We start from the raw sequence: 24,462 nt of genomic DNA on the forward strand, positions 1-24,462 counted from the left end.
CTCTTGTCGATGATCTGGTGTGTCTCACCCTGGCCATGGACTGATGGCTGTCTTGTGACAGCTCTGGGAGGGGCTGGAGCAGGGGCTCCACTAACTCTGATCAGGTTGTTGGGGGTTCATCCATCTCCTCTTTTTTCTCTCTGCATCTTTACATACATACACAATATGAGCCCTTAATCACATAATCTAACACTGCTCTAATCCTCTTTTCTTGGAAAATCTGGCCACTCGATACCAAGACATTAAAGATAATAACTAAAAAACTTTGCAGAAAAGTGCCATGTTAAGATCAAGGATTGTGTTGCAAATGGAATATCGGAATGGAGTTGGTGGATTCTGTGTAGCAGTTCTTAGAAACAACATCCCATTACTTCTCCATTATGAGCTATGGAGAAGGCTTAGTAAAAGGAATAAGAATGATTATCCAGCCAAGCAGTCCTCATTACTCAACGGCTGTAAAGTAAACCCACATGTGAATGGAATACTGATTAAAGAGGATGTCTGCTTGTTGGGTTTTTTTTTCCTGCAATAACATTTTTATAGAGCCTTTGTTTACTTGGAATCAGACACAATTTGAAATATTTTTTAATGAAACCAAAGCAAATTTAGTCATAGATAAACTCAAATTGTGACAAAAGATTAAACTTTGACTTGTTGTTTCTAACATGATTTTTGGTAGCATCTCCTCTTCCAAACAAAAAGAGAATTGAAGATCACAGAATTCTTTTCCATTACCAAATATGCTGTTAATGCCTTCAGGCGAGAGCTCTCTCAGGGCTGTAAATTTTCCTCTACATCCTGTGTGGTATAGGTTCCAAATGCAATTAGCTTTTCAGACCTTCAGTTTTCTAAGATATGACTGAGACAGTGGTGATTTAACTTAGCTTAGATTTCTGGGGGTTTTTGTTTTGTTTTATTGGGATTTTTTAAAAATATTTGAGCCTAGATTTGATCCTGAGAGGTACTCTTAGTCTGTGGAGAGAGAACAGTTGATGCAATATTGATAAACTACCTGCTCTGGTTCTTTTTTTTTATACTGGGATTTATGCAAGATGACTACCCCAATTAAAAATGCTGAAGTGGAATGAAGAATCTGTTCTATCAGAAAAAATAAAATCAAAAATCCTTGTAAACAGATGGAGAAAAATCAAAACTTGTATTAACAGTGGAGAGCACGAGTTAATACCGTGTCTGTTCTTTTGGGGTTTTATGTGATGGTTTCTTTTAATGTTCCAACAGTGATTATGGATATGAACGCCACAGCAATGGCCAGTGTTTACCAGCATTTTGGTATAACCCATCCTCCTTGTCAAAAGACTGCAGCCTTGGACAGAGTTATCTCAACAGCACCGGGTAAGTGGCTCACCAGGCTTTATTTAGCTAGAGCACCCCTGTGGATTTAACCCAATGACAACTACAGATTACACCTGCTGTAGATGTGTCAGAGCTGGCTGAAGCCCTTGGGACACCTTCATCACTGCCTTTGTTGGGTTACACATCTGTCATTCCAGACCTCCATAATGTACCGCCTAGGCTTTTCCATGAAAGATTAGGCCTTAGAGAAACTTGGGGGGAGACTGTAAGGCCAAATCATTATTGTTTCTGAAAAGACTCCTGTTAAAATCCTGTGAGATCAGGTGAGGCAGAAACACTGGAAGATAAATTAGCAGAGAGAGATGAAACTCACGTACATGTGAAGTGAAGTGAAGTAATAGGTGGGCAGCTGGCCTGAATGCTGACTGTTCTTTGGCCCTCTTGGAAGTCAGTGGAAGATGTAATTTAAGATCTTGGCGGACTTTATTTATGATGCAAGTGATTAAAGCAAAGAAAGCAACCCAAGCTGTGTTTGGAGTGTTTTGCACAGAAAGATGGGCAGAATTTGCTTTTTGCTTCAATTCTTATTGTTCTAGCCCTTGAGGGTTACATCTTAAGAGACACTTGCCTCACAACTCATAAGAAGTGGAGAACATGTGAGAAAAGTTGTTAAACTTTGCCCAACAGTGTGACAGTTGAATACGATGCCACACTGTATGTGTATATAGTTTATCCATAACTTTATGGTTAACTCGTAACATATCATTTTATAGTTTGGGCAATTTATGGTATTGAAACTCCCGGGGGTCTGAACCCGGGCGATCGAACCCCTTTGAGTTTCCTCAGGCCTCTGCCCCGATGGCAGAGATAGAGATAGAGAGAGGCAGCCTTGATCCATTTGTGCAGAAACAGAATTTTAATAATGCCAAAAAAAAAAACGATAAGGTGTCCACTATATATGGAAAGAACTGGAAAAAGGCAGTAAAAAGGGGCCAAAGGCAAAAGGTGGCGTCAGACGGGTGTTTATGCCTCCTGGTGTGAGCAGGAGTTAAGTTGGGGTTTAAGGAAAGTGTCCAATACGGAAGAATGATCAGGAATATTAAAATTCCTTCACCAAAAACCAACCTATGGTAACACAAAGAACGAGGAACCTTCAGCAATGATTTGCATGCTTGAACTGAGGGAACATGGGAGTAAGTTTCTTTCTTACTGTTCTTAGAAAGGCATTTCCCAGGGCATCAAGTGGGGGTTTCTTCTTCCCCGGGGAAACCACTCTTGACACGGTTCCTTACATGACATTGAGATACTCTGCAGGAAATTATCACATGCCATCAACAGTATGAGCTCCTGGTGCGTCAGGCACATGAGGAGTGCTTGGCTGAGACAAATGCTGAAATACCTCTGGGAATCTCTGTTTTCTAACAATCTCCTTAGTCCAAAGGAGCCCGCTCCCAGCTGTGCCCGTCCCTTTGCAGGTACCGGAAGGTTGTTTCCAACAACTGCACGGACGGGGTGCGCGAGCGGTACACGGCCAAGCGCCAGCAGTGCCCGGGAAAGCCCCCGCACGGCCTGCGCATCCTGACGGCCGATGGGCGGCTCACGGCCCAGCAGGGACACAACGTCACCTTCCTGGTGCAGCTGGAGGAGGTAGGCCCTGCTCTGCCCACAGCCCGGCCCCGCGGGCACTGGGCGCCAGTCGAACGCGGGGAGTTTGCGGGACAGGGGTGTGAAGGGAGTCACGGCCAGGACGGCGCTGCGCGGAGTTCACCCCAAAACACGGGGAGGTGAAAGGGTTGGAGCAGCGTTGTGATGTCTGGGAGAGGTTGATAGAAACTGGGAATTGGTTTACTTTGGGAATTTCACAGGAGAACTGAGGACTGCAGGTTTGAATTCTGATTCCCCCCACCCTTAACTGTGTTTTTTGCTTCCTGATGTTTTTTTTGAAACTGAATTTCCATGTTTATTTTCCACTGATTTTAAATAGAAGATGACAAATAGTACACATGCAGCTGGGTCCCCATCACACAAGTTGGAACACACTGGAACTAAAGTTTAGGCATTTATAGATGAAATCCCAAGATATCCTCAGCAGGATTAAGTCTGAAATTTATTGACATTCTGAAGTTGATTTGGGCTCCGATCTGTGTTTTTGCTATATCTGTAACTTAACTTGGTATTTCATTGTTCTGCTCCCTCCATTCCTGAATCCATAGAAAAAAAATATTTAAATGTTTTCACCTCTTTTTTCTATTTAGCTCTTCTTTATCTGTGTTTAACTGCAGATGCACAAGCAGGAAAATTCACAAAGTAGCAGTTTCCTCTTTTTTCTTATTCTAAATTGATTTCTTTAAAATTCTACCCCTTTTCCTCTCTTACTGGCTAATAAATCCTAAAACAAGTATGCTTTAACACCAAGGGACAAAGTACATCCCTTTATAGTTTAGAGTATAGTTTAGAGTATTCAAGGAAATTACTTCCGTCCTCTCCATAGCAAATGTCATCTGTGAGGAAAGAATTTATTTTTTTTACATCTTTATTATCAATGTTTTCCCCAGCAAACAGGGGTCCTAATTTGTAAAGGCAATACCATATGATAAATTATATCTAACCTGAAGCAATTTTTGACCTGAATGTTTATTTTCTCAAAAATATGATCACTTAATTTCACTACTGACAGTTATACTGGAATTTCTACTGTGATGCTGTAATAACAGTGGGAACATATAATGTCACCTAGTTTAATTATTGATTTGTCCATTCAAAGATGCAAAGGAAAAGGTCCAAAACAAGAGTCAGTCATCAGATTAAAAAAAAAAATTGCACTTGCAGTACCTTTCTCTTCTGAGCAAAGTTTTAAAACAGACTGGGAGAAGGAGATAGATAATCTGAATAGTCAGTCACAAAGCTATCAAAGAATTATGCCAATAGTCAGAGGGAGAGACAATCACCCACAGAATGGGAAACTCAGGACAAATGTCCTGCTCTTTCTTCTGTGAGTGCTTCAGCTCACATGTCATGTAAGAGAGCCCTGACCCCTCAGTCATACAGGGAGCTGCTGTGCATTGTTCTGTCTCTTCTGTTCGTTCTGATCTTTTTTGGCAGCTCTGCTTCAGTGTGCCCCAGAGTCTGGAAGCAACACCTTCTCCAGTATGAGGTGGTGCCTCTCTCGTGCTGGGTGTCAAGGAGTACAGAACAGATGTTTTGATGAGTGAGTGAGTCAGTTCTGAGGAGATCTATAGGGAGCTCTTCATCCCCTCTATCTGATAAGGAAGGGGTTAGGAATTGCTCTGAGGGCTGAAGCAATATTGATCAGCCCCCAGCCTTTCCAATTACTCTCCCTGTTGGATGAATCTTGACCTCCTGCTCCTAGATTTGTCAACTTAAAGAGCAACCAACAAAAGCTTTGGGCGAATTTTACCCAGTCTGGCAGTGACTTTGTGTGGGTGTTGCAGCAAAAGAAATAGTCAGCAAAGAGGAATATTTGCCTGGTTATGTGCAAGCTATAAGGGAATAAAATGTACTTGAAGGAGCAAAACTGTGTGTGGACTAAACCATTTACCAATGTAACTGTTTCAGTGACAAAAATCCATCACTCACTAGAAAAGTTAAACAACTGATCAAAAGAACAAGCATCCTTTTATAAAATAGATATTTATTTCACTGAATAATTGAGGTTGAAAGGGATCTCTGGAGATTGTTTAATCCAACCCCGCTCCTCAAAGGGGAGTTCCTTTCCCTTGCATACAAGGCAGAGGTATCACAAGACAAGAATTTGCCAATTTCTATTTAGTTCTGCCCTGCACAGGTATATAGCACAGTACAATCCAGGATGTTCAGTATCCAAAAAATCTGTGCCATTCCATTTTTACTGAGGGGGAGGCATCAGGAAAGTTAAAAAGGGCTGGATATGTCACTTTGCACATTTTTTCCCCCAACAGTGTGTGAAAAATGTGTGTCCTGGTCAACCCTTGCCCCTTGGAGTGGTGGGCAGTATTTTAGAGTGCTACACCCTGGTGAGGACTCCTTCTTTAGTGTGAGTGACAGCCGATATCTTTTAGGGTGTGAAAAAGCAATGGCCTTTCCTTTTACATCTTAACATTTCCTGTATCCCTCTGAGACTGTTCGTCTGAAGCCTTCAAATCTGCAGAGCTGTTTCATACACTGCAGCCTCCCAGCTATCTTTTTTCATGCCCATGTTCCACTTGATCTGCAGGAAAAATAGAAAAAAAGAAAAAGAAAAGCTGGTGAGCCAAGGTACAAGAGCTTCTTTGAGATTTGTACTCTTGTTATCTTTTTAGGGCTTTCTGCTCCGTCTAGGAACCCACCTGGGTTTGAAAAGAAGAACAAACTGCAGAAGCGGGTTCACTGGAGGCCCTGAAAATTCACTGCATCTCTGTAGTGGAGCAGATTGCTCAGAGGGCAGGGAGAGACAAATGGCAGCAGTAAAAAGCTGATGTTTTCACTCAGGTGTGGGATTCAGGGGCAGGAACCAGAGCACAGTGGTTCCTTGTAGAGCTTGGTTGTGCCTGTGGTGATGCTGAGAGCCACGGCTGTGCATTCTGACAAAAACAATGTGAGCAAAAGATGCCCTAAGAGAAGCAAGGACAAAGCATTCAAAAGTGTTCTGCTATTGAAGAAGGCACGAAAGAAAATCATCACTGAAGTCTTTGCAAGTGGAGGGAGGGCAGGAACCAAACCCAGGAGCACACTGAGCATTGCTGATAGTTCTGAGAGCTGGGATTCTGGCCCAGTTTCTCTAGCCCTGACTCACATGAAATTTTCCTGTGAAGCATTTATATCTGGCAGCATATAAATATCATTAAAAGCAAACCCAACCAACAGGTCATATTTAAATCATCTGAATGTAAGAATTCTTTCAAAGGTGATCTAAATCTCCTGTCACCTTTTAAAATTTCTCTATGACTTCCTCTAAACTGCTTGCAAGGTCACCTTACACTTAATATTTATGGTTCCATTATTGGAAAGCTTTGGCCAAGTTATTTGTCCAATTAATCTGAGTATAATTATCATATCTTCAGTGGGTGACAATAGCCAGGAATCATCAATATTGCCTTTACTATCATGTGTTGCATTTTACAAAGTATTTTGGAAGTGTTTAATAAGTGAGGCATCATACTTAAGGTGGGAATTTTGCTCTTAGATTTCCATGAGATAAGCAGAATACCAACAGCATTTTTGCCCTTGCATGACAGCACATGAGAAAAGTAGCTATGCTTAAAAGCAAATTTTTCATTGCCTAAACATGCTGCCAGTTTAAAGGTTAATCCTTTGCCCTGGCCTGGGCTACATGCAGAGAGTCAGGGCTGGTACCTCTCACATTGCAGCATTCAACAAGAGTTGTTTCTCAGCCTAAAAACCTGAATCCTTGCTTTATTTTTGGACAACAACAGAAGGAAACCAAAACGCGAAGTTACAAAGGAACATTTCCTACTTAAGTTATTCAACTTAATGTCCTTGGGTTTTGTCCTCTCTTTTGTGGAAAATAGAAGGATTTTACTAAGTGTGTGTTGTTTCTGTGTGCCTTCCTGATCACATGGTCACGTAGATCTCTTGCCTGTCAGAACCACAATTGTTATTTGTATGTTGGAATTATTTGTGTGAACATCAGACACTTGTGCTGCTGTGCTGCTTCAGCAGAGACTCTGCAAGCTGCAGCCTCCAGAGCAATGCTGTTCAGCACAATGGCTTTCAAACTTATTTCATCTGATTGCTCACACATCTGTGCTGAGGAAATGGATGGTAAAGACATTCAGGGCAGGAAGGTTCAGGGCTTTGACTGTTTCATTACAGATAATTCACAGAGAAACTGCCTCCTCTAATTTATTTTTTATCTTGATAAAATGACAGCCAAAAATCTTTGACATTCCAGGTCTGCCTCAGTTCTCACTTGGCAAAGTCACTCTGCTGGGAGTAGATTTTGGCTTGCTTTTAACTGCTTGCTGCTGCTATGTGATGTTTGGATTAGACTAATGTGTGGGGAAAGCTAATTTGTTCCTACACTTCAGGCCACAGGGTAGAATTCAGGCAATCTGAACTCATTCCTGAACCACACTCTGAGCTCCTTCTGCATGACCTTGAGTAAGAAACTTAAAACTTTCTGGTTTTTTATTCTCGCATTTGAAAATAGAGCTTTGCTTCCTGCCTCATCTCCCCCATGGCTTGCATTTGTGTAGTGATTGCTGATAAATCCAGAGATTCTCTCTTACCATGTGAACATACAAATGCAGCCCTGAATGTCCTCGAAGCTGCCGTGGCTCTCCGCAGTGACAGTGTTGATACACGGCTGTACAAGGCACACCGTGTCTGGGGTACATTTAATGAGCTTGGGGATCCTGCTGGGGGCACAGGGCCATGAACATTTCCCACCTCAGCACCATTGTTTGGTGCAATTCAGTATTCAGCTCAGCTGAAGTTTCTGGAGATGAGCTTAGCATTAGGATTGTTTTGATCGTTGATGTACTCAAATTAAAGGTGCAAAGATAGCAGTAATTAGAAGCATAGTCTGGTTTTGGTGTTTTTTGTTGTTGTTTGTTTGTTTGTTTTGGTTTTTTGGTTTTTTTTTTTGTGGTATCCTTCTGTGTTCCCTCTTTTCATGTCACAAGGCTGTTAAGTAATGATTACAGAAATATGAAACCTTCATCCTAACTTTCAGTGCACATGCTGAATCATGGCTGTTTATCTTACTAACAGCACTACACTCCTGTAATAACACACAAATAACACAGTTGCACCCTGCCCCAGACCAGTGTCATCTGAGTTATAATTGCATTTTCTGATGATAAGCTGGTTGAGAGAAATCAGAGCCTTTCATGCATTTTTAAATTCATTGTTGAAATTCCATGAGAATGTGTGAAAGTGGACCTTGCCTTCCTAATGACACACAGCACTACAGTCTTGTAATGCACTTCCAGTCACACAGGATGAATTATTCTGCATTATTCTGAGAGGCTATTATTGATTCCTGTGGGACACACAAGATCTAGTACTGTAAAAAGAGCTCATAGCTGAGTTGAGCTGGCACAACTGGCAGTCAGGATGAGTGATGTGATCAGTACAATTCACTATTCGATGTTGAAAAAGAAGTACATGTGAAAAGTATCAAGCTATTTGCCCTGCTAAAAGACACCTTTCTATTCAGTTTCTGATTGGAAAAATTAAGGCTGTCTCTCTGACAGCAGGAATTTACATAGGAAAGCGTGTTTTTTAGTTCTTGATCAAATTGGATCTGACTATCTGTTAAAAATTAAGAATATACTTTAAACAGATATAGATTAAAGGTATGCCATGTGTGGATACTCAGTTCCAGTGAAAATATGTTTGATAAATGATTTCTTTTGGTGACATGAAAATGCCAGAGAGGGAAAGGGGTTAATCTAAAGAAAGCACAATGAATGAATCCACGAAAACCCTCCAGCAGTAGCCATGTCTGTTTCTTGCAAAGGATAATTAAATCTATTGTCAACATCTCTGAGGAAGACACAGAAGTCAGTGCATAATTAAAGACTTAAAAATGAAATCTGAAACATGGGAACCAAAATTAAAAACCTTGAGCTGTATTTGTTCCATTTTTTAATACTCCCACTTAGATACAAATACTCAAAGTCAAGAAGGAAAATGCATTGATACAACTTTCAGGGCAAGATTCAAATGGTGTGGTTGAGAGAGAGAATCCTGCTAGGTGGGTCTCACATCTCACATCCACCAAAATATTGAGAGCTGCCTAAAAGTAATCAAAATATAAAAAATGTTGCCAACTGCATGAGATGTTTCTTATACACCCCGAGGCAGGAGGCTTCACAGAGTTTTTTGGTAACATCCAGGTCTTGTATGCACTCGAGGCTCCTTTGGTCAAGATGCAGGAAAAAGATGGACTTGGGTTAGGAGGCAGGACCAGGGAGGAGGGAGAGAGGAATATTTTGTATATGCTTGAAAAAAATGAGAAAATCCCTTAGAAAATAGTAAATTTCTGATTTACATTTTAGTAACTAATGTTGTCTAGGTGGTAAAGGGTTTAATATGGGACCTTGGGAAATGTGTTTTTAATTATGAGGGCTTATTTCAGGCCAAAAGTTCTTAAGGCTCAGCATATGCTTAAGCCTTTGGCTGCACAAAAGTCTTTATCAAGATTGCAGTGTACTTCAGGTTATATCCAAGCTTGTGCATACTGCAGAGAAAGGGGTTAATCTAAAAAAAACATAATTAATTAATCCATGAAAACACTCCAACAGCAGGAGTGTCTGTCTCCTGCAGGTAATGCAGGGGGTTTTGTATCTGCCTTAATTGAGCTAAAATCTTCAGAAAAATCCTACTGCAGAGTATTGAGCTTGACAAACTAAAAAGGAGAAGCTGGAAAAAGCAACAGGAGGGGGTTTTGCGAGATGTATGGATAGACATCAAATTGTTGCAGAACAAAACTTCTCTTGGTAAAACAACCTCTTGCAAGTGGCTCTGGAGAGATGCCAGAGACAGAGACAGTGATAGCTGGGTTGGTTTAAATCAGGTGTGAGCTGTGGGGGAAATGTTTGGATTTTGGCTCATCTGCTTTCTCTTCTTGTCTTACTCTGCTCGTGCCCTTACCTGGCACAGATAAAATATTAGAACAAGTCAAAACACAGTCTCTTTGTTTTCCTGACTTTTCTCTCCCACTTCCTAAGCTAGAATTTGAAATGTCAGATTTTCAAAATGTGGCATTTTCAGAGGAATGTTATCGCCTCGATCTTACACAATGGAAAATGTATTTCCAGTTCAAAGGGTTTTAAAACAGGAAAGGCGAAGACAAATGAAAAAGACTGGGGGAACAGCAGCTGAAGCTCTTCTTTAATTAGATTTTCAGTTGTTTCTGTCAGCATCTTCTCAACCTAGAAATTGAAATCTAAATCTTGTATGCCTTAGAAATGGCCCCTTTCCCTGGCCACACCTGTAGACAGAGTTTCATGGCTATGGACAAAATGAAGACGAGATAAAGAAAGGTTCATCAGAACACAAATTTTGACACTTGCAGAAATGACGCTATTCTAAAAGGCTGTCACCCTTTTCATCTTCTGCTCAGATATGTGGAGGAATATTCCACGACCTGAAACCAACTTCAACTGCATGACTTTGAATATGCTCAGAGCTGATAAATCCAGCGGGGTCACTGTGGTGGCACATTTCTAACCATGTGAAAAGCTTTTGTCCCAGCAGCATGGCTTTACTGTTCAAAGAGATCTTTTGAGTAAGAAAAGACAACTAATAATGATGGACCTGGAGGAGCTGGGAAAGCATCAAAGGGTACTTCAGAGATCTCTGTATTTGGTCTGAGTCCAGCACTGGACTTGAGACAATAATAGTCCCCCTCTGAAAGAGGTTCAGAGGTCATGTTTGGTCACCTCTGGCTGTGGAAGCATCTCCCACTTGGTGGCTTCTGTTGGTTCAGTCAAACAGACAGGAGTGCCCAAAGCACTGCATCATGTTTGAAACTGCACATCTTTCTAATAACTCAGGTCAACAAAGGACATAACTCTGTTCTTAAGACCATTTCCCCTGCCACACCTTCAGTCTGGGATTCTCCACAACAGAGCAACACAGTTATTTTTGTCTCATCTATTTGGAAGCAACAGAGCTTCCAGCAGGGTGCCAGGGCAGTGTAAAAACAACTCTATTAAAAGAGAGCATCTGGGAAAATCTGTTGCTCTTGCCTCCATCAGGTATAGCTCTGCTGCTTTTGCTTTCCATTCAGGCAAGCCTCCACTATTTCTGCCTTCACAAGTTATAAAAAGACTGAGAGAACATGAGGAATATAAAAGTTCTGTTACAATTTTCTCTTATAGTCACAGACATTCAGATCTCTTTCTGGTGTGGATGCCTGCCTGATGCCAGCCATTCACATGGGTACCTTTCATTCCAGAAGGGAAATTGGGCATCCAGAGGACTGTTTCTCTCTCAAAGAGGGAGAAAAAGGAAGAAAGAAAAGAAAAGGAAGAAGAAACAGACCCAAAGTAAATGAAATATCCTTTCAGCTAATCTTATGAAAGGTTATTAATGATCAGGTGTTAATTTTCCATCATTTCAGACAGTGGCCACTGCTGCAGGCTGTGGAGGTGCTCCACAGCAGTAGCCAGCAAGTGTGAACACAGCCAGCATGAGCACCTTGCAGAGCCAGAGGGGGCTTTCCTAGGGAGTGGGGATGTTTAAAGGTAAGGCAAGATGCTGTATCTTACATGAGAGGGAGGGACCTTTAGCAGCCAAGGTTGTTTGCCAGGTCAGTGCAGGCTGTTCCCTGGTACATCAGACCCTGTTACTGTTCTCTGGTTGGTCTCGGTCACCCCTCTGAGCCCCTCTCAAAGGCAGAACAGAGTCTGTTGGATCCTTTCTCTTCCTCCACAGGGAGACCTGCAGAGATCCCTCATTCAGGTGGATTTTGGAGATGGCATCGCTGTGTCCTATGCCAATCTCAGCTCGACAGAAGATGGGATCAAGCACATCTACCAGAACGTGGGCATATTCCGAGTGACTGTGCTGGTGGAGAACAGCCTGGGTTCCGACAGCGCTGTCCTCTACCTGCATGTGACCTGTAAGTGTGTTCACACCCCTGGGTAGCTTCTGGTCTTCTTCTGGAATTACTGCTTGTGGCTAGAGGGGACCTTTGGGATTTGGCAGCTGGGTCCAGAGTGGTGGGAAATGATGAGTGTTCACCTGTCCTCCAGACAGACCCTTGATTCCAGACTGAGAGGAAACACAGATTCATTAAGGTTGGAAAAGACCTCTAAGATCATCGAGTCTAATCATTAACTTTTGCTTTTTAAACCATGTTTTACCTCTAATTTTGGATAGTCTAATTTGGGACACCTCAAAGGAGTGTCCAGCCCTTTCTGAAATGCACTTTCATTATCAAGCTTACACTTCCAGAACAACAAAGACACTGAGGGAACTTTAATGATTTCTAAAAGCTTTGAATTTTATTTTGTGCATGTTTTGCCCTCTAATGAAACACACCCACCTCTGGGATGGAAACCAATGCATTTCAGTGTTTCCATTGTCATAGGAACCAAAATCTTTGTATTAAATAGTATTGCAAAAAAATATATACTATCCTCACATTGCTTTTCTGCTACTCTTTTTAACATTTTTATACCTCATATGTGTCTGATTTACAGCTGAAATGTATCCCACATTCTTGGATAAAACCAGCATTGTATTTTTTCGTATTTATTCTAGCACACAGTTGTGAACCCAAAGGGTCAATCTATTTATCAAACTTTTATAACATTCCTAATGGATTTTGTTTGGGGCCATAATTTTCTTTATACAATGAGGGGGGTTTGTTTGTAATTTATATTTTGACTGTGTGCCCCTGTGCCAGATAAACTGAGAAAAAAGGAAATTCCAAAACATGAAGTTATGTTTACAGAAATATTGTTTACCATCTACCAAACTAACTCCACATATTGTATAGATGATTTGGCACATTCCCTACACTATTCCTCCAGTTTTGGGGTTTGTTCACACAGCACGAGAGCAGCTCCCTTTTCAGGGTAGGAGAGCAGCTCTTTAGTGGAGAGCCATTGTGTCAACAGATGGGAACACTGGGAGGCAGGAGTGTGGGAGATAGGATTTTTATGAAAGAGAACCAGAGGAGCAGAAGCAAATATCCACCTGAAGGTCCCCCTTCTGAAACACCTTTGGTTTGTCAGATGTCCAGCCTTCATTCACTTGTAATATTTTTCTGGTCTACAGCTGCTCTAAATCATTTTCTTGAGACACTGAAGGCTTATGAAACATTTTGATTGTTTAAGCTGTACAAGAAATAAACGAGATTCAGATTTTTCTGTGTGACTTAGCAGCTGATAGTGTATGTTTCTGTGTTTTGCATAGGTAATTGCCAGCACAGGATTTAAACACTGAGGGATTATTGCAGCCAGGCCCAGATCATATGTGCTAGACTCTCTGGAGAAGTGACAGCACTAAGGGATATGTCTCACCTTTCCCTACATGACAAGAATTAGGGACTGCAAAGCAGATTACAGATGAGCATGGTGCCACTCAGACCAGAAATAAACCTGCTGAGGACAGGGATGTACAGTAGATCCAGCCCCCTCCAGAGTCTAACACCCTGATCCACAAAAGCTTCTAAATCCTATTTGAATGCTTGCATTGCCACTCAGCCCTCTGCTGAGTATTCTGCTTGGGGTGTTTGAGCTTGGCCTTTGGGGGGTTTTGCAAAAAATACTTGTCCTTAAAATGGACACACACACACTGTACTGTAAGATCCACAGACAAGCAATGTGCAGCCTGAATATCCAGAGTTTTAGGAAGGGCTACAAACTGGTTGATCCCTGGTTACAGGGTTAATACATAAATGTCTGCAGCCAAATCTGGGCCTTCCAGCACCTTCCACCTTCCCTTACCAGCCCTTTTCTTGCAGGAAAAAACAGCAGGCCCTGAGCCTCAGTGCTTGTGGTCTCAAAGATAAAAGTGAAGCCTTCATCCCACGCTCTCCTCATCCTGCTGCAGCCATGGGGCCAGTGCACAGAAGCAGTGCCTTTCCTGCAGTTGCTCCAGGGATCCAGAAATGCAGGTTACTGTGAGACAGGAGCATTTTGAGTTGGATGGACAGTATAAACTGTTGTATATAAACTGCTCAAGCCAACAGCCTGTCTCTCAGCTGGCCTGACATGTTGAAATTTTCTCCTGCAAAGTTAGTTATGGATTTGCCTGGATGCTTCAGAATAACATCACCTGTGCAAGTGAGCCTTTTGAGAAGCTTCTCCTTTCAGTTTTTTGAAGCTTGTACAGTTTTTTTTTCCCTGGGACAGATGAAGGCTATAGCCTCCTTAGCCCTGCTTGAAGCTCAGAAATTGATTTTCTTGAATCCTCTTGAAGCTTACCTGGGAGAAAGCAGTCTCCTACCAGGAGGTCTATCCAGAGTGAGCTAACCCCATCTGCTGGCCAGATAACAGCTCAGCTTTTCGGCCTCCCTGACCCAGCTGTGCTGGGAAATGCTCAGGCAGAACCGAGTTGCTTGAGCCATTCTTTCATATCCCTTCCTAGCCATTGTATGGGGAAGGTCCAGGGAGGTGCTGGGCACTCTCTGCTGTGCAGGATTTTCTGAGATCTGTTCAGAGCAGTGATGCAGCAATGTTGGAGTGTATCAGACTTTCCATGGGCTCCATCATTACAGTTGTCACTGCATTTAGCTGGGGAAATTGCTATTTTCCAGGTCTTAGGGTCTTGCTGAAAGCAGGAACAGCGTGGCAATGGAAATGGATCAGATCAGGAGGATGCCATTAAAATCATAAGAGTGAAATTGTGACAGCTCATGAATTTCCAAGAGTGTTGGCTGCTGCTTATAAAAGGCAAAATAAGCCATGGTCCCATGCATAGCAGGCTTTGATTAACATGATCATGGATAACTCTTAATTGGGCTGCTTCATCTTAAGCAGTGGCTGTGTCTGCAACCCAGATAAAGATGCATTTCAGTAATAAATTTTGAACACTGGTCCTTATTCTGGCATTGTTTATACAGTTTGATTTGGGAGAGTTTTTTCCTCACTCTGCCTGTTGTGTTATACAGGATATTTTCTCCAGATTATGTGGTGTTCATTTAGGCTGCAAGGTCCAAGTGGTGATCCATGCATGGGTTATATCCTGAAAGATCCTCCCTGGAAATACATAAAATTCTCTAGCAGTGCATCTCAGCTCCTTGTGAACAATGCAAGGCTGTGGCTGTGGTTCTCAGCACTGGGGAGCTCACAAATAGAAGATGTGTAGATGTGGCCTTAATTTGTTCAAGGAACTCATGTCCTCATGTCACTTGAGGTTTCTTTATTTTTCTTTCCCTGTCACTCAGGACAATTGCTTTGTTCTCTTAGTGAACAGTCAGAACACATTTTAAAAATAATCTATAGAACAAGATTTAACAACAAAGGCCCATCTGTTTCCAGAAGATGGGAAATGTGTAACCCTGGGCATAATGTCACTTGTCGAATGAATTATGTTCTGTTTATACTGAAGAAATGAAAGAGTTTATTGATGAAAAGGAGGGAATATAAGGTAACATTAAAATGCAGACACTCAGTGAATAGCTGCCTTCAGAAAGAGTTTCTGATGAAGTTCACCAAATCATAGCAGTTTTCAAGCAAAGGTGCTTCATGTCTGCTGAAGCCCTTTGTCCTGCACATTCTTATGTCTTCCCAGTGAAGGCCATATTCACACAACAGGGCTCTGTCTCTATTGTAAAAGTCATATAAGCTACTGACTTTATGACATTCGTGCAGTAGAGAGTCCAAGTTTTTCAGCTCCAGGTACAGAGGGGGCTCCTGTTCTCAGAGGAATACATTTAAGCTTTCCTCTTTAGCAGTGCTACCAAGCCAAACACTCTGTCATGTCCCATGGGGATTTAAGGAAGACTTTTCTTCCCTGAACCAATGGATATCCCACCCAGACTGACTTTTCAGGTGGAGGGAGGGCTCACCTGCTGCTTCTGTTTCTGCAGGCCCCCTGGAACACGTTCACTTGTCTCTGCCCTTTGTCACCACGAAGAACAAGGAGATCAACGCCACAGCAGTGCTGTGGCCAAGCCAAGTGGGAACTCTTACTTATGTCTGGTGGTTTGGGAACAACACAGAGGTTTGTATTCCTGATTAACTGAGGTCAGAATAATCTCTGAGCTCTCTGGCAGAAGGGGGAGGGAGAGAGGGATCTGGGAATGCTTCTGTGTAGTCACATATGCGAGAAAATTGCAAACCAAATATCGAGATACTAACGGTACTTGGACATTCCACTGACATGGAAATGTAAGCAGTGCTTTGTGTTTGTGGCTGTGACTTAGCTGCAGGGTTTATTACTATTTCATGCAAGTTGCCAAAAGCTTTCTTCCTTAATTCCATCCAAGGTGAACATAGTTAACCAAAATCTGCAAGAGTTTCTACTGTTTTTCTTCGCCCTCCCTTCTTCAGTGACAAGAAAATGAAGTAGGGGTTTTGAAAGATTTTTTTTTAGGAAAACGACCTTTCAAGCTGAAGTTGTTTTTATATCTGGAACTGATCTATGCTGAGCCCCAGCACCCTATGCTAAGGTGCAAGAGGACCTTGTTACCATGTGCTACAGGTGGATGAAATGGTTCCCAACAGACCTCCCTGCCCCAGGGCTCTGCTCAGATATGACAGTATCATCCATCACACTTCTGCTGCCTCTGTGCTTTCAGTCTTGTTGAATCTGCACAGACAGAACTGTTAACTGTTTAGCCACATATAATTGTGGCTGATGTATCCAGAAACCCTAATTAGTTTCTGAGGGGAAAGGTTGTCATGGATTTTGTAGAGCCAAGAGGGACCTTCATAATCACACACTATTCTCTTCTGTATAATGCAGATTGGAGAGTTTGATCAGTACCTTCTGCTTTATTTAACTCTTTGTGACTAAGGCAGAACCTGACTTTTCATTATTGTTTTACATTAATAATTTTCCTCAGATGATGGAAAATGCACTGCTTCTCCTTCTGACCATCTCCTCCAACTATTTCCCCACAGTTAATTTTTCTGAGCTTTGAACTCATGCACTGTGTTTGTAGTCTGAATTTATCTGGTCTGGGATTCAAGCTGTTGGATCTTGCTATGCCTTTTTGTGTAGATTAAAGAACTCTCTGTACTATCAGCAATCATCTCCCCCTAGAGGTTCTTACAGGCTGTGATTGTCACCTCTTAACCTTCCCTCTGATCTGCTAAGCTCCTAAGTGATCAGGGTTGGTCTAATTCTGTTCTCATTGAAGTGTGAGTTTTACCATAGACTACAATGGCAACACAAGTTTGACACAGTACTGGATGCTTTGAAGATCTCCCCCAGAGTCCATTAACAAGTGAAAAGAGAAGTTCAGGAGAGTCTGCTGGAGGACACAACTCATTGATGAACTGGTTCACAGCTAAAGGGAGCTGTGTCCTCTCAAGCATCAGCACTTACAGAAAACGATGTCTGTGTATCTAAGGATGGCATGGGACAGCAAACGGGAAAGCTTAATTCGGCTGGTTCTGTGACAACCCCCTTGAGTCAACTTAAATGAAGCACTTACACGAGATTTAGGAAAGGAGGGTGCTACCTGAGCAGTGTTGCAGGCCCTCATATCAGGATCTGGGCCTCTCTGGGGAGTGAGCACAGGTGGGTATTTTATCATGGGATCCAGAACAACCAACATGCCAAGTGGAAAGGAAGCGCTTTGCAAATATTCAGTACCTTTCTCTGAGCTTCAGGAGGACATCCCTGCCTGGGATTTGTGTGTCTTCTCTAGGAAATCAAGTGCCATGTCACACTCACCCCTCCTGAGTCTGAAATTTCCAGCCTGGAACTAACTCCCCAAACCACCCCAATAGGTTAGAGAGCCAAACTAATTTTTGCTTTTCCTTTCCAGCCAAATTAACTGGATTTTTCCTTTTATGATGTATTTGCAGCCACTGATCACATTGGAAGGGAGCATCACATTCACATTTTCTGTGGAAGGGATGAACACCATCACTGTTCAGGTCTCAGCAGGAAACACCATTCTTCAGGACACAAAGACTATTGCAGTGTATGGTGAGTTCTTCCCCTTTTATTTCACACAGGATTCTCCATAGCCAACATTTGGAGAGCCAGGTTAGCTGGCAGCAACAAGAGGTCTTTATTCCAGAATGCTTTGAGTGAGATTACAAATTGAATTCCACAGTTACCAGTCCCATGTAATATCTCTGAAGGCCAGTGCCTGACAGTAGTGCAGACTGACATGATTGCAGAACATTGATCTCCTTCCCAGAGCCCTCTGCATGTGCTCCATCACTCTTTGATCATCCTACATGATTGTCAAAATGTTAGTTTGTTTTGTAAGCTGGTTTTCCCCCTTCTTGGCCAGCAGAGGCCTCTTAACTCACACAAAAGCTGCTCAGCTTGAAAGATAAATCAATGCTGTGTGCTGCAGTTCTGCACAGAAATCTGTACTGATTTGACATTGTTCTCATGTGTCAGAAGCAGTTAGGGCACACAAATACCATATAGTGCAGATGGAGCCTAAAACCCACTGGGAATCCCAGTTTTAGCTGAGAGTGATCAATATGGGCACCTCTGTTAACAGCAACAGAGATTAGGTACATTTTCCAAGGCTAGTCCTCTCCCCACATTTATCCCTGTTCCCTTCCAATTAAGATCTCTGAGGTTTGGGGTACATCTGTGAGAGTCCAACTACAGCTCACTGCACAGGGCGTGCCTGCTCCAGAAGTCAAACCGAAGGTAACATTTCATTCACATTCCCAACACAGCTCCCTTTGCAGTGCTATTCATCCACTCAAGTGAGGACTGATCACCTCTTTCAGCTCCAAGACACTCAGGTGATGAATCTCCCAGATTCTCCACATATCTCAGGAAGTCTTAGGCACTCTGCACTGCTGGATTCCCTCACAGTCTGTGCACCATCTGCAAACAGATAAACCAAAACATGAGGTGCACCAGGTTTCACAAGGTCCTGACCCCTCATTTGGCATGAAGGCATTTCAGTCTTGACTCACCACTCTGTCATTGTGTCTGCAGAGAAGTTTCAGTCCCTGAGGTTATCGTTCTCTCCAAACCTGGATGACTACAACCCAGATATCCCAGAGTGGAGAAGGGACATCAGCAGAGTAGTCAAGAGAGCTCTGGTGGAGGTAAGCTGTGAGCATAACCTGTGTTACAGATGTTCTGGTTCCTGATCTGCTCCTTCATTAGGACTGGATCAGCTGTTCTCTCAAGGTGTCTTTTTCTTTCCACCACCCAGAAATGGAGAACTGACAGTGTTTGAGGCCAGCATCCTGAATTTTAGACCAGTGAAACTGTCTCATCTGATGACAATCTGGTGCCCAGAGTCAGCCTTCGGTGTAAAACAATGCTGTTATAATGGAATTGCAAATATGCTGTAGAAAACTTGTGAGACCAAAAATTAAATGATTTTTACTACACAGGAGAACACCACAGCAAGTACTTTAAGTCCTTCATATAGCATGAGGCTCACAGGGCAGGATTGGATGCTGATTTTCCCATCTACACTGTAGAGAAGCTCTGAAGCTCCTTCTTTAACTATGGAACAGAATGTCATAAAAATAGTAGTAAAAAAGTAGTACAAAAAAAGTGTGCCTGAAGATTTGGATTTGAAATTGAGAAGGTTAGAAGAGATAGCTGGGGTTTCTCGTCTCAGTAGAAAAACAGTGCAAGGAGTTGTTTGTAATAGTTTCTTCTTTTTAAAAAATAAAGGTACTCAGATTTTGAAAGGGCAAAAGGCTTGTTGATGTTGTTAGCCAGCTTAAATGTTACCTGTGGTATCATCTGTGCAAAACCTCTAGAAAGACTGTGTACTAATCTGGTGCACAAATTTGTCTGGATTGTTTCAGAGATTTTTTTTGATATTTTGTTAAGAGACAGGAGGAAAGGGAAAAAACATTTTCTGGAGCTTGATCTTCTGATATATTTATGTCTGTATCAAGTATTCAAGGATCCATTTATCTTCAGGATGAATTTTCAGAATATAAACATCTCAATAAAGCAAAATCAAACCATAAAAAAGCAGAATTGTAAAACCACAGCACCAAGGCTACATTACAAAAGAAGAGCAGTGAAAACACAGTCTTTTTGTTATTTGATTAAAAAAATAAAAATTGATTGCTAATTATCTCTTTTATAGCTAAATGATTCACCTTAAACAAGCTTTTGTGAGAAGTTCCTGTAAAAATTAAAGATAAACCCAGTAGACTTCTACAGCAATTAAGTAAAAGGTATAAAAATGAGTCAAATAACTAAATAATTCAATAGGAAATTGTAGCTGTGCTATAGAATTTTTATGAACTTTTATTAAAGTATTATATTCTTATTACAGAATATCATCAGACTTGGATAAAATTCTGCATACAAAATTATAGTTCTGTACTAAAATCTGACCTTCACTTTGAATAGGGATAATTTCATAGTATCACAAAATATCCTATTTCTTGTTTTGATCATAATTATTTGCTTGCATCATTGAGTTTCTGATTACTGTCTCCCATTTTCAAAAAAAAAGAAATTGTTCCTAGCCTCTGAAAATGAAGGCAATACTGGTGTCTTTCTTGACAACTTAAAGCAACCTGTTAGGCAAGCACAAATAGTGCAAGCCCTGGCTTCACAGAATACTCATAAAGAGTATAAGAGACTCTTATATATTTATAAGGGTTTTTTCTAAAAACACCTTACAAAACAAAGCAAAATAGAAAGAGGGAACAAAGACACATGCTTTTCCTTAGTCTGTGGTGGAGGGGACTCCATAGGGTTTTCCCCAGACTGTCAGCAGTCACTCTGGGGTTATCCACAGGTCAAGCTCAGAAAAGGGTGATTCATTATCAGTCTTGCTGACCCTTTGTCCTGCATCCTCCAATTCCTCCAATGAGCACCTCCTCCATGCCTTTGCTCCTGAACCACCATGGAGAGCAATTCCTGAGGTTTAGGTCCAGTTACTGTCTGAGAGGCTTCCAAGTCCTCACTGCAAGGGAATCTCTGTGGTGCATCTGTGGTCTGTCCTTGTATCTGAAGGTGCTTTTTTTTCACCAATTTAAAAGTGACCAGCTGGATTCAGCACTTGAAAACTTCAGGTTCAGTCAAAACCTTGAGATTTAAGTGTCTTTAGTGGATAACTCACAACAGAAAAGCAATGGAGGAAGATTCGTCAAATTATGTTTTTTCTTCCTTCGGCTAACAAAACTTCCTGAGGGCCAGTCGAGGTCCTTTTTGAGTAATAACTTGTCAGTCTGATTGTGGAGCATCAGCTGAAATGTAAGACTGGAGATGACCCTGGTAGTAATGCCTGTAGGGTACTTTTTCTCTGAATTTTATCTAACATGTCAAAATTAGGAATATTAAAGTCCTAACTTAAAAATTTCAGTCAACGAGACGTATGAGATACACCCTACATGGTGAAAGTACTGTGATGCCTTAATGAAGAAGCTCTCAGCATCCAGTGCCATCCTCACTGTTTCTTTCTCCATTATTTGTCTGTGTCTCAGGCTACAGATATTTCCAGCAAGCATGTTCTGGTTGCAGTGCTCCCTGGCCTGCCCACGTCTGCTGAACTCTTCATTTTACCATATCAAGATGGCACAGGAGAAAAAAAAAGAACAGAAGCAAACCTAGAGCAGGTATCGTGCCCATTACTTGGAGAAGTGCATGTTTATGCATTTCTCTGTGTGTGTGTAAATATGAGATATAGATATATCTGCATGTATATGGGATTTGCATATGGTTAGAACTGGTAATTATGGTAGGAATGCATCTGATTCACTGGTGTAATGTTGCACACATTACATCCTCCTTAGGGGTTCCTTTTGTGTTTCTGGCTTTTGGGGGGTTGGTTTGTTGCTTTGGGCAGGTTGTTTGTTGGGTTTTTTTTCTCCCTAGCATTGGAAACAGGCTTTGGAGCTGTCTTTAGGAGTTTAGATGCCCATTTGTGTTCCCTTAGAAGTCCTGTTGACTTCATGGAAGCAGGAAGAAAGAAGGAAGGATTTAGGGGATGATTCCTGCCAACAGGAACTGTTCAGTAGTTTCATGGAGCAAAGTTTATGAGACTGTCAAGAATCTAGAAAGCACTGAGGACAGAGCTGGGTGGTAAACCAGTTCTGAACTTGATTAGTTTAGGGCACAGGGATGGGATTGGACAATCTGTCTGTCTTCTTCATGGTGCTGGAAGTGGGCTGAGCCAGTGTGGATTTTTTTCTCTGTGAACAGCAGAAATAGGTTGTGTTGACTGAAGGACTCTGTCTCTGCAGACCCAAAAGGTCCTACCAACTAGATGGGCCTAGCAGGATTGTAATTAAAAGATAAAACACTGTGTTGGGCAAAACCCTGAAATATCATAGAATTATAGAATTGTTAAGGTTGGAAAAGACCTCCAATGCCACTGAGTTCAGCTGATAATCTAACATTGCCATGTGCATCACTAAACTGTGTTCTCTTGTCCCATAGCTCCTTTGCTGTCTCTCAGCTTATTAGTTCAGATTCCAGGGGCAAAGCTAATTTTGGCCCTGGGGGAAGCACCACTGTGCCTCTGCCTCTCCATGCTCCTGTCCATGGCTCAAGCCATGTTAACTTAGCTGTGAGCCTCAAACCTCCAAGTCACCCATATTCTTCAGCTTTCCCTTGCTCAGCATTCCTAGCTGTCATCTTTTCTTTTGACAAACGGCTTTCTTCTTCAAATTTCACCACCCATGTAATAAACAAAAAATATGGAGATTTACTGCTCTGCAAAATCTTTCCTCCCTCTTCTCCTTCATTTCCCCTTCTCCTCACTTCCTTCACAAATTGGCAAGGAAGCCAGTCCATAAACTTTCAAATTTACATCTGACCCAGCTCCCTTCCAGCACTCAGCAGCTTACTCTTTCCCCCTCTTTTTATGCCTCTCTATTTCTCCTGTATAAACAGAGTCTTTGTGGCTGTGGAGAAAGGAAGCCCTGGCAGTGCTCTCAGGGCCCTTTTTATGGACAAGAAGAAATGTAATTTTCAGTGTATCTCATCCACATCTCTGGCATCCTGCAGGGTCCAAATGGTAACCTTTAGAGGAGAGAGAGAAACTATTTGCCATTTGCAGCCAGCTCTTTCCTGTGAATAAAAACTAGGATGGTCAGAATGTTTTTCTTTCTGGTCTATGGGTACCGCATTCCCCTTCCTAGTAGCTCTGGTAGAAAATGGTGGAGTTTTCAGTGAGAACTGCCCAAGGGCCACAAAAGGTGTCTCTGCCCTCTGCTCTGTAGCATATTCTGATACTGCTCCTGTTTTGTTATCCATTTTGCCTTTGTTATCCATATGCCTTGCCCAAAGTATTTCAGAGCTCATTCAATAGTCTCTCCCTGTGCTTGAAGTTGCTGGGATGAGCATTGGGAGCAAATGTTTTTAATGGCTACAGCTTAAGTTGCTTCTGAGGCGCTTCTGATGTTTAGTGCTCTTTTCTGGTAGGAAGTCTGTTTTGTGCTCAGGGGCAAGGAACAAGCTATTCAAAGGCACGTATGCAAGTCTGCCAGTTTGCAGGTGCACACCCAAAGGAGTTACAGTTCTGAATTATTTTTTCTAATTTAGAAGATAAACTTCCAAGTATACAGGGAATAGCACAGGAATAGTTTACACAAGTGCTGCAATGGAATAAGGTTCCTTAAGGAAGTACTTCATTATAGAGATTCCTTTCCTCATCACCTGAGCTAGACCACTGTTCTGCCATGGGTAACCACGAGGGGTGTATGTGGTTTCTTGGACGTTCACATTCACCAGCAAATCTCATTCATATTTAATAACCATGGGAGGCTTACATTTTGCTGTTTCCCATTGAGGTGGATTAAGCTGCTGTTTCTATCTGATACATATTCATCTGGCTTTTTAAACATACTTTCAGGCCTCTCCGTCCAGCCACTCATCTCTAGGTACATAATCCCGATTGACTTCAGAGGCACTAAGATGTCCACTGTCCCTTAAAATCTAGGTCTTGGTTTCCCATTTATCAAAGTCAGTAATATTCCTTTGTGCCACTCATGTTTTCTGAGTCTGAACACTGTAGGCCAGCACTAGGGGGACTGCAGTAGTGCCCCTCTTGACAAATGTGCATTTCCATGCAGTTTTCCACAAAAGTAGTGCATTTGTGTCTTGTGCTCTCTCTGAGATTGTGGTTAGATTGTAAATGTCATTTTCTTCCTGACTTGATGTACCACTTTCATACAGTTGTCCCAAATTATTTTTTTTATGTATGCATAGAATCAATTATTGTCATATCGGTTTGCATTTAGAAATGTGAACTCTGCATTCCTAATATTTTCTGTTTGAGACTAAAGCAATTTTAAAAAAGTTTGACTGCTGTTGACAGCTAAAAAACACTGCTACACATGAGTCTGGGGAAGCTTTCTCTACGTACAACATAGGACAATTCCCCCTAATACATAAATATATAAATACAAAAAAAGTGCCTGATCTACTCCACTTTCTGTAGTGAGTGCAAAATTATTCTTCACAGTTTCCTAAAAAAATCAAAAGGCCCTTTCACCCTGCAGAATCCCAAAACACATTTGCAAGATCTTGTATTTATGACAGGAATATTGTGGCTTTCCTTTATTTATTAATTTTTATTTTTCTTTTTTAATTGGGTCATTTGAT

General features: G+C 41.8%; 1 protein-coding gene across 2 annotated transcripts in view; it reads left to right on the forward strand.

The window, feature by feature from the left end:
- Positions 1 to 24,462, forward strand: part of SORCS1 (sortilin related VPS10 domain containing receptor 1) — a 261,844-nt gene that overhangs the window by 223,534 nt on the left and 13,848 nt on the right. For both annotated transcript variants that reach the window (XM_063405354.1, XM_063405353.1), the window contains exons 17-23: positions 1,240 to 1,353; positions 2,790 to 2,961; positions 11,701 to 11,887; positions 15,809 to 15,942; positions 17,757 to 17,880; positions 18,865 to 18,977; positions 21,339 to 21,470. In XM_063405354.1, the coding sequence (XP_063261424.1) occupies positions 1,240 to 1,353; positions 2,790 to 2,961; positions 11,701 to 11,887; positions 15,809 to 15,942; positions 17,757 to 17,880; positions 18,865 to 18,977; positions 21,339 to 21,470 (976 nt within the window). The remainder of the gene's footprint in view (positions 1 to 1,239; positions 1,354 to 2,789; positions 2,962 to 11,700; positions 11,888 to 15,808; positions 15,943 to 17,756; positions 17,881 to 18,864; positions 18,978 to 21,338; positions 21,471 to 24,462) is intronic.

The sequence above is a fragment of the Prinia subflava genome, chromosome 9, assembly GCF_021018805.1.
Source record: "Prinia subflava isolate CZ2003 ecotype Zambia chromosome 9, Cam_Psub_1.2, whole genome shotgun sequence".
NCBI lineage: Eukaryota > Metazoa > Chordata > Aves > Passeriformes > Cisticolidae > Prinia > Prinia subflava.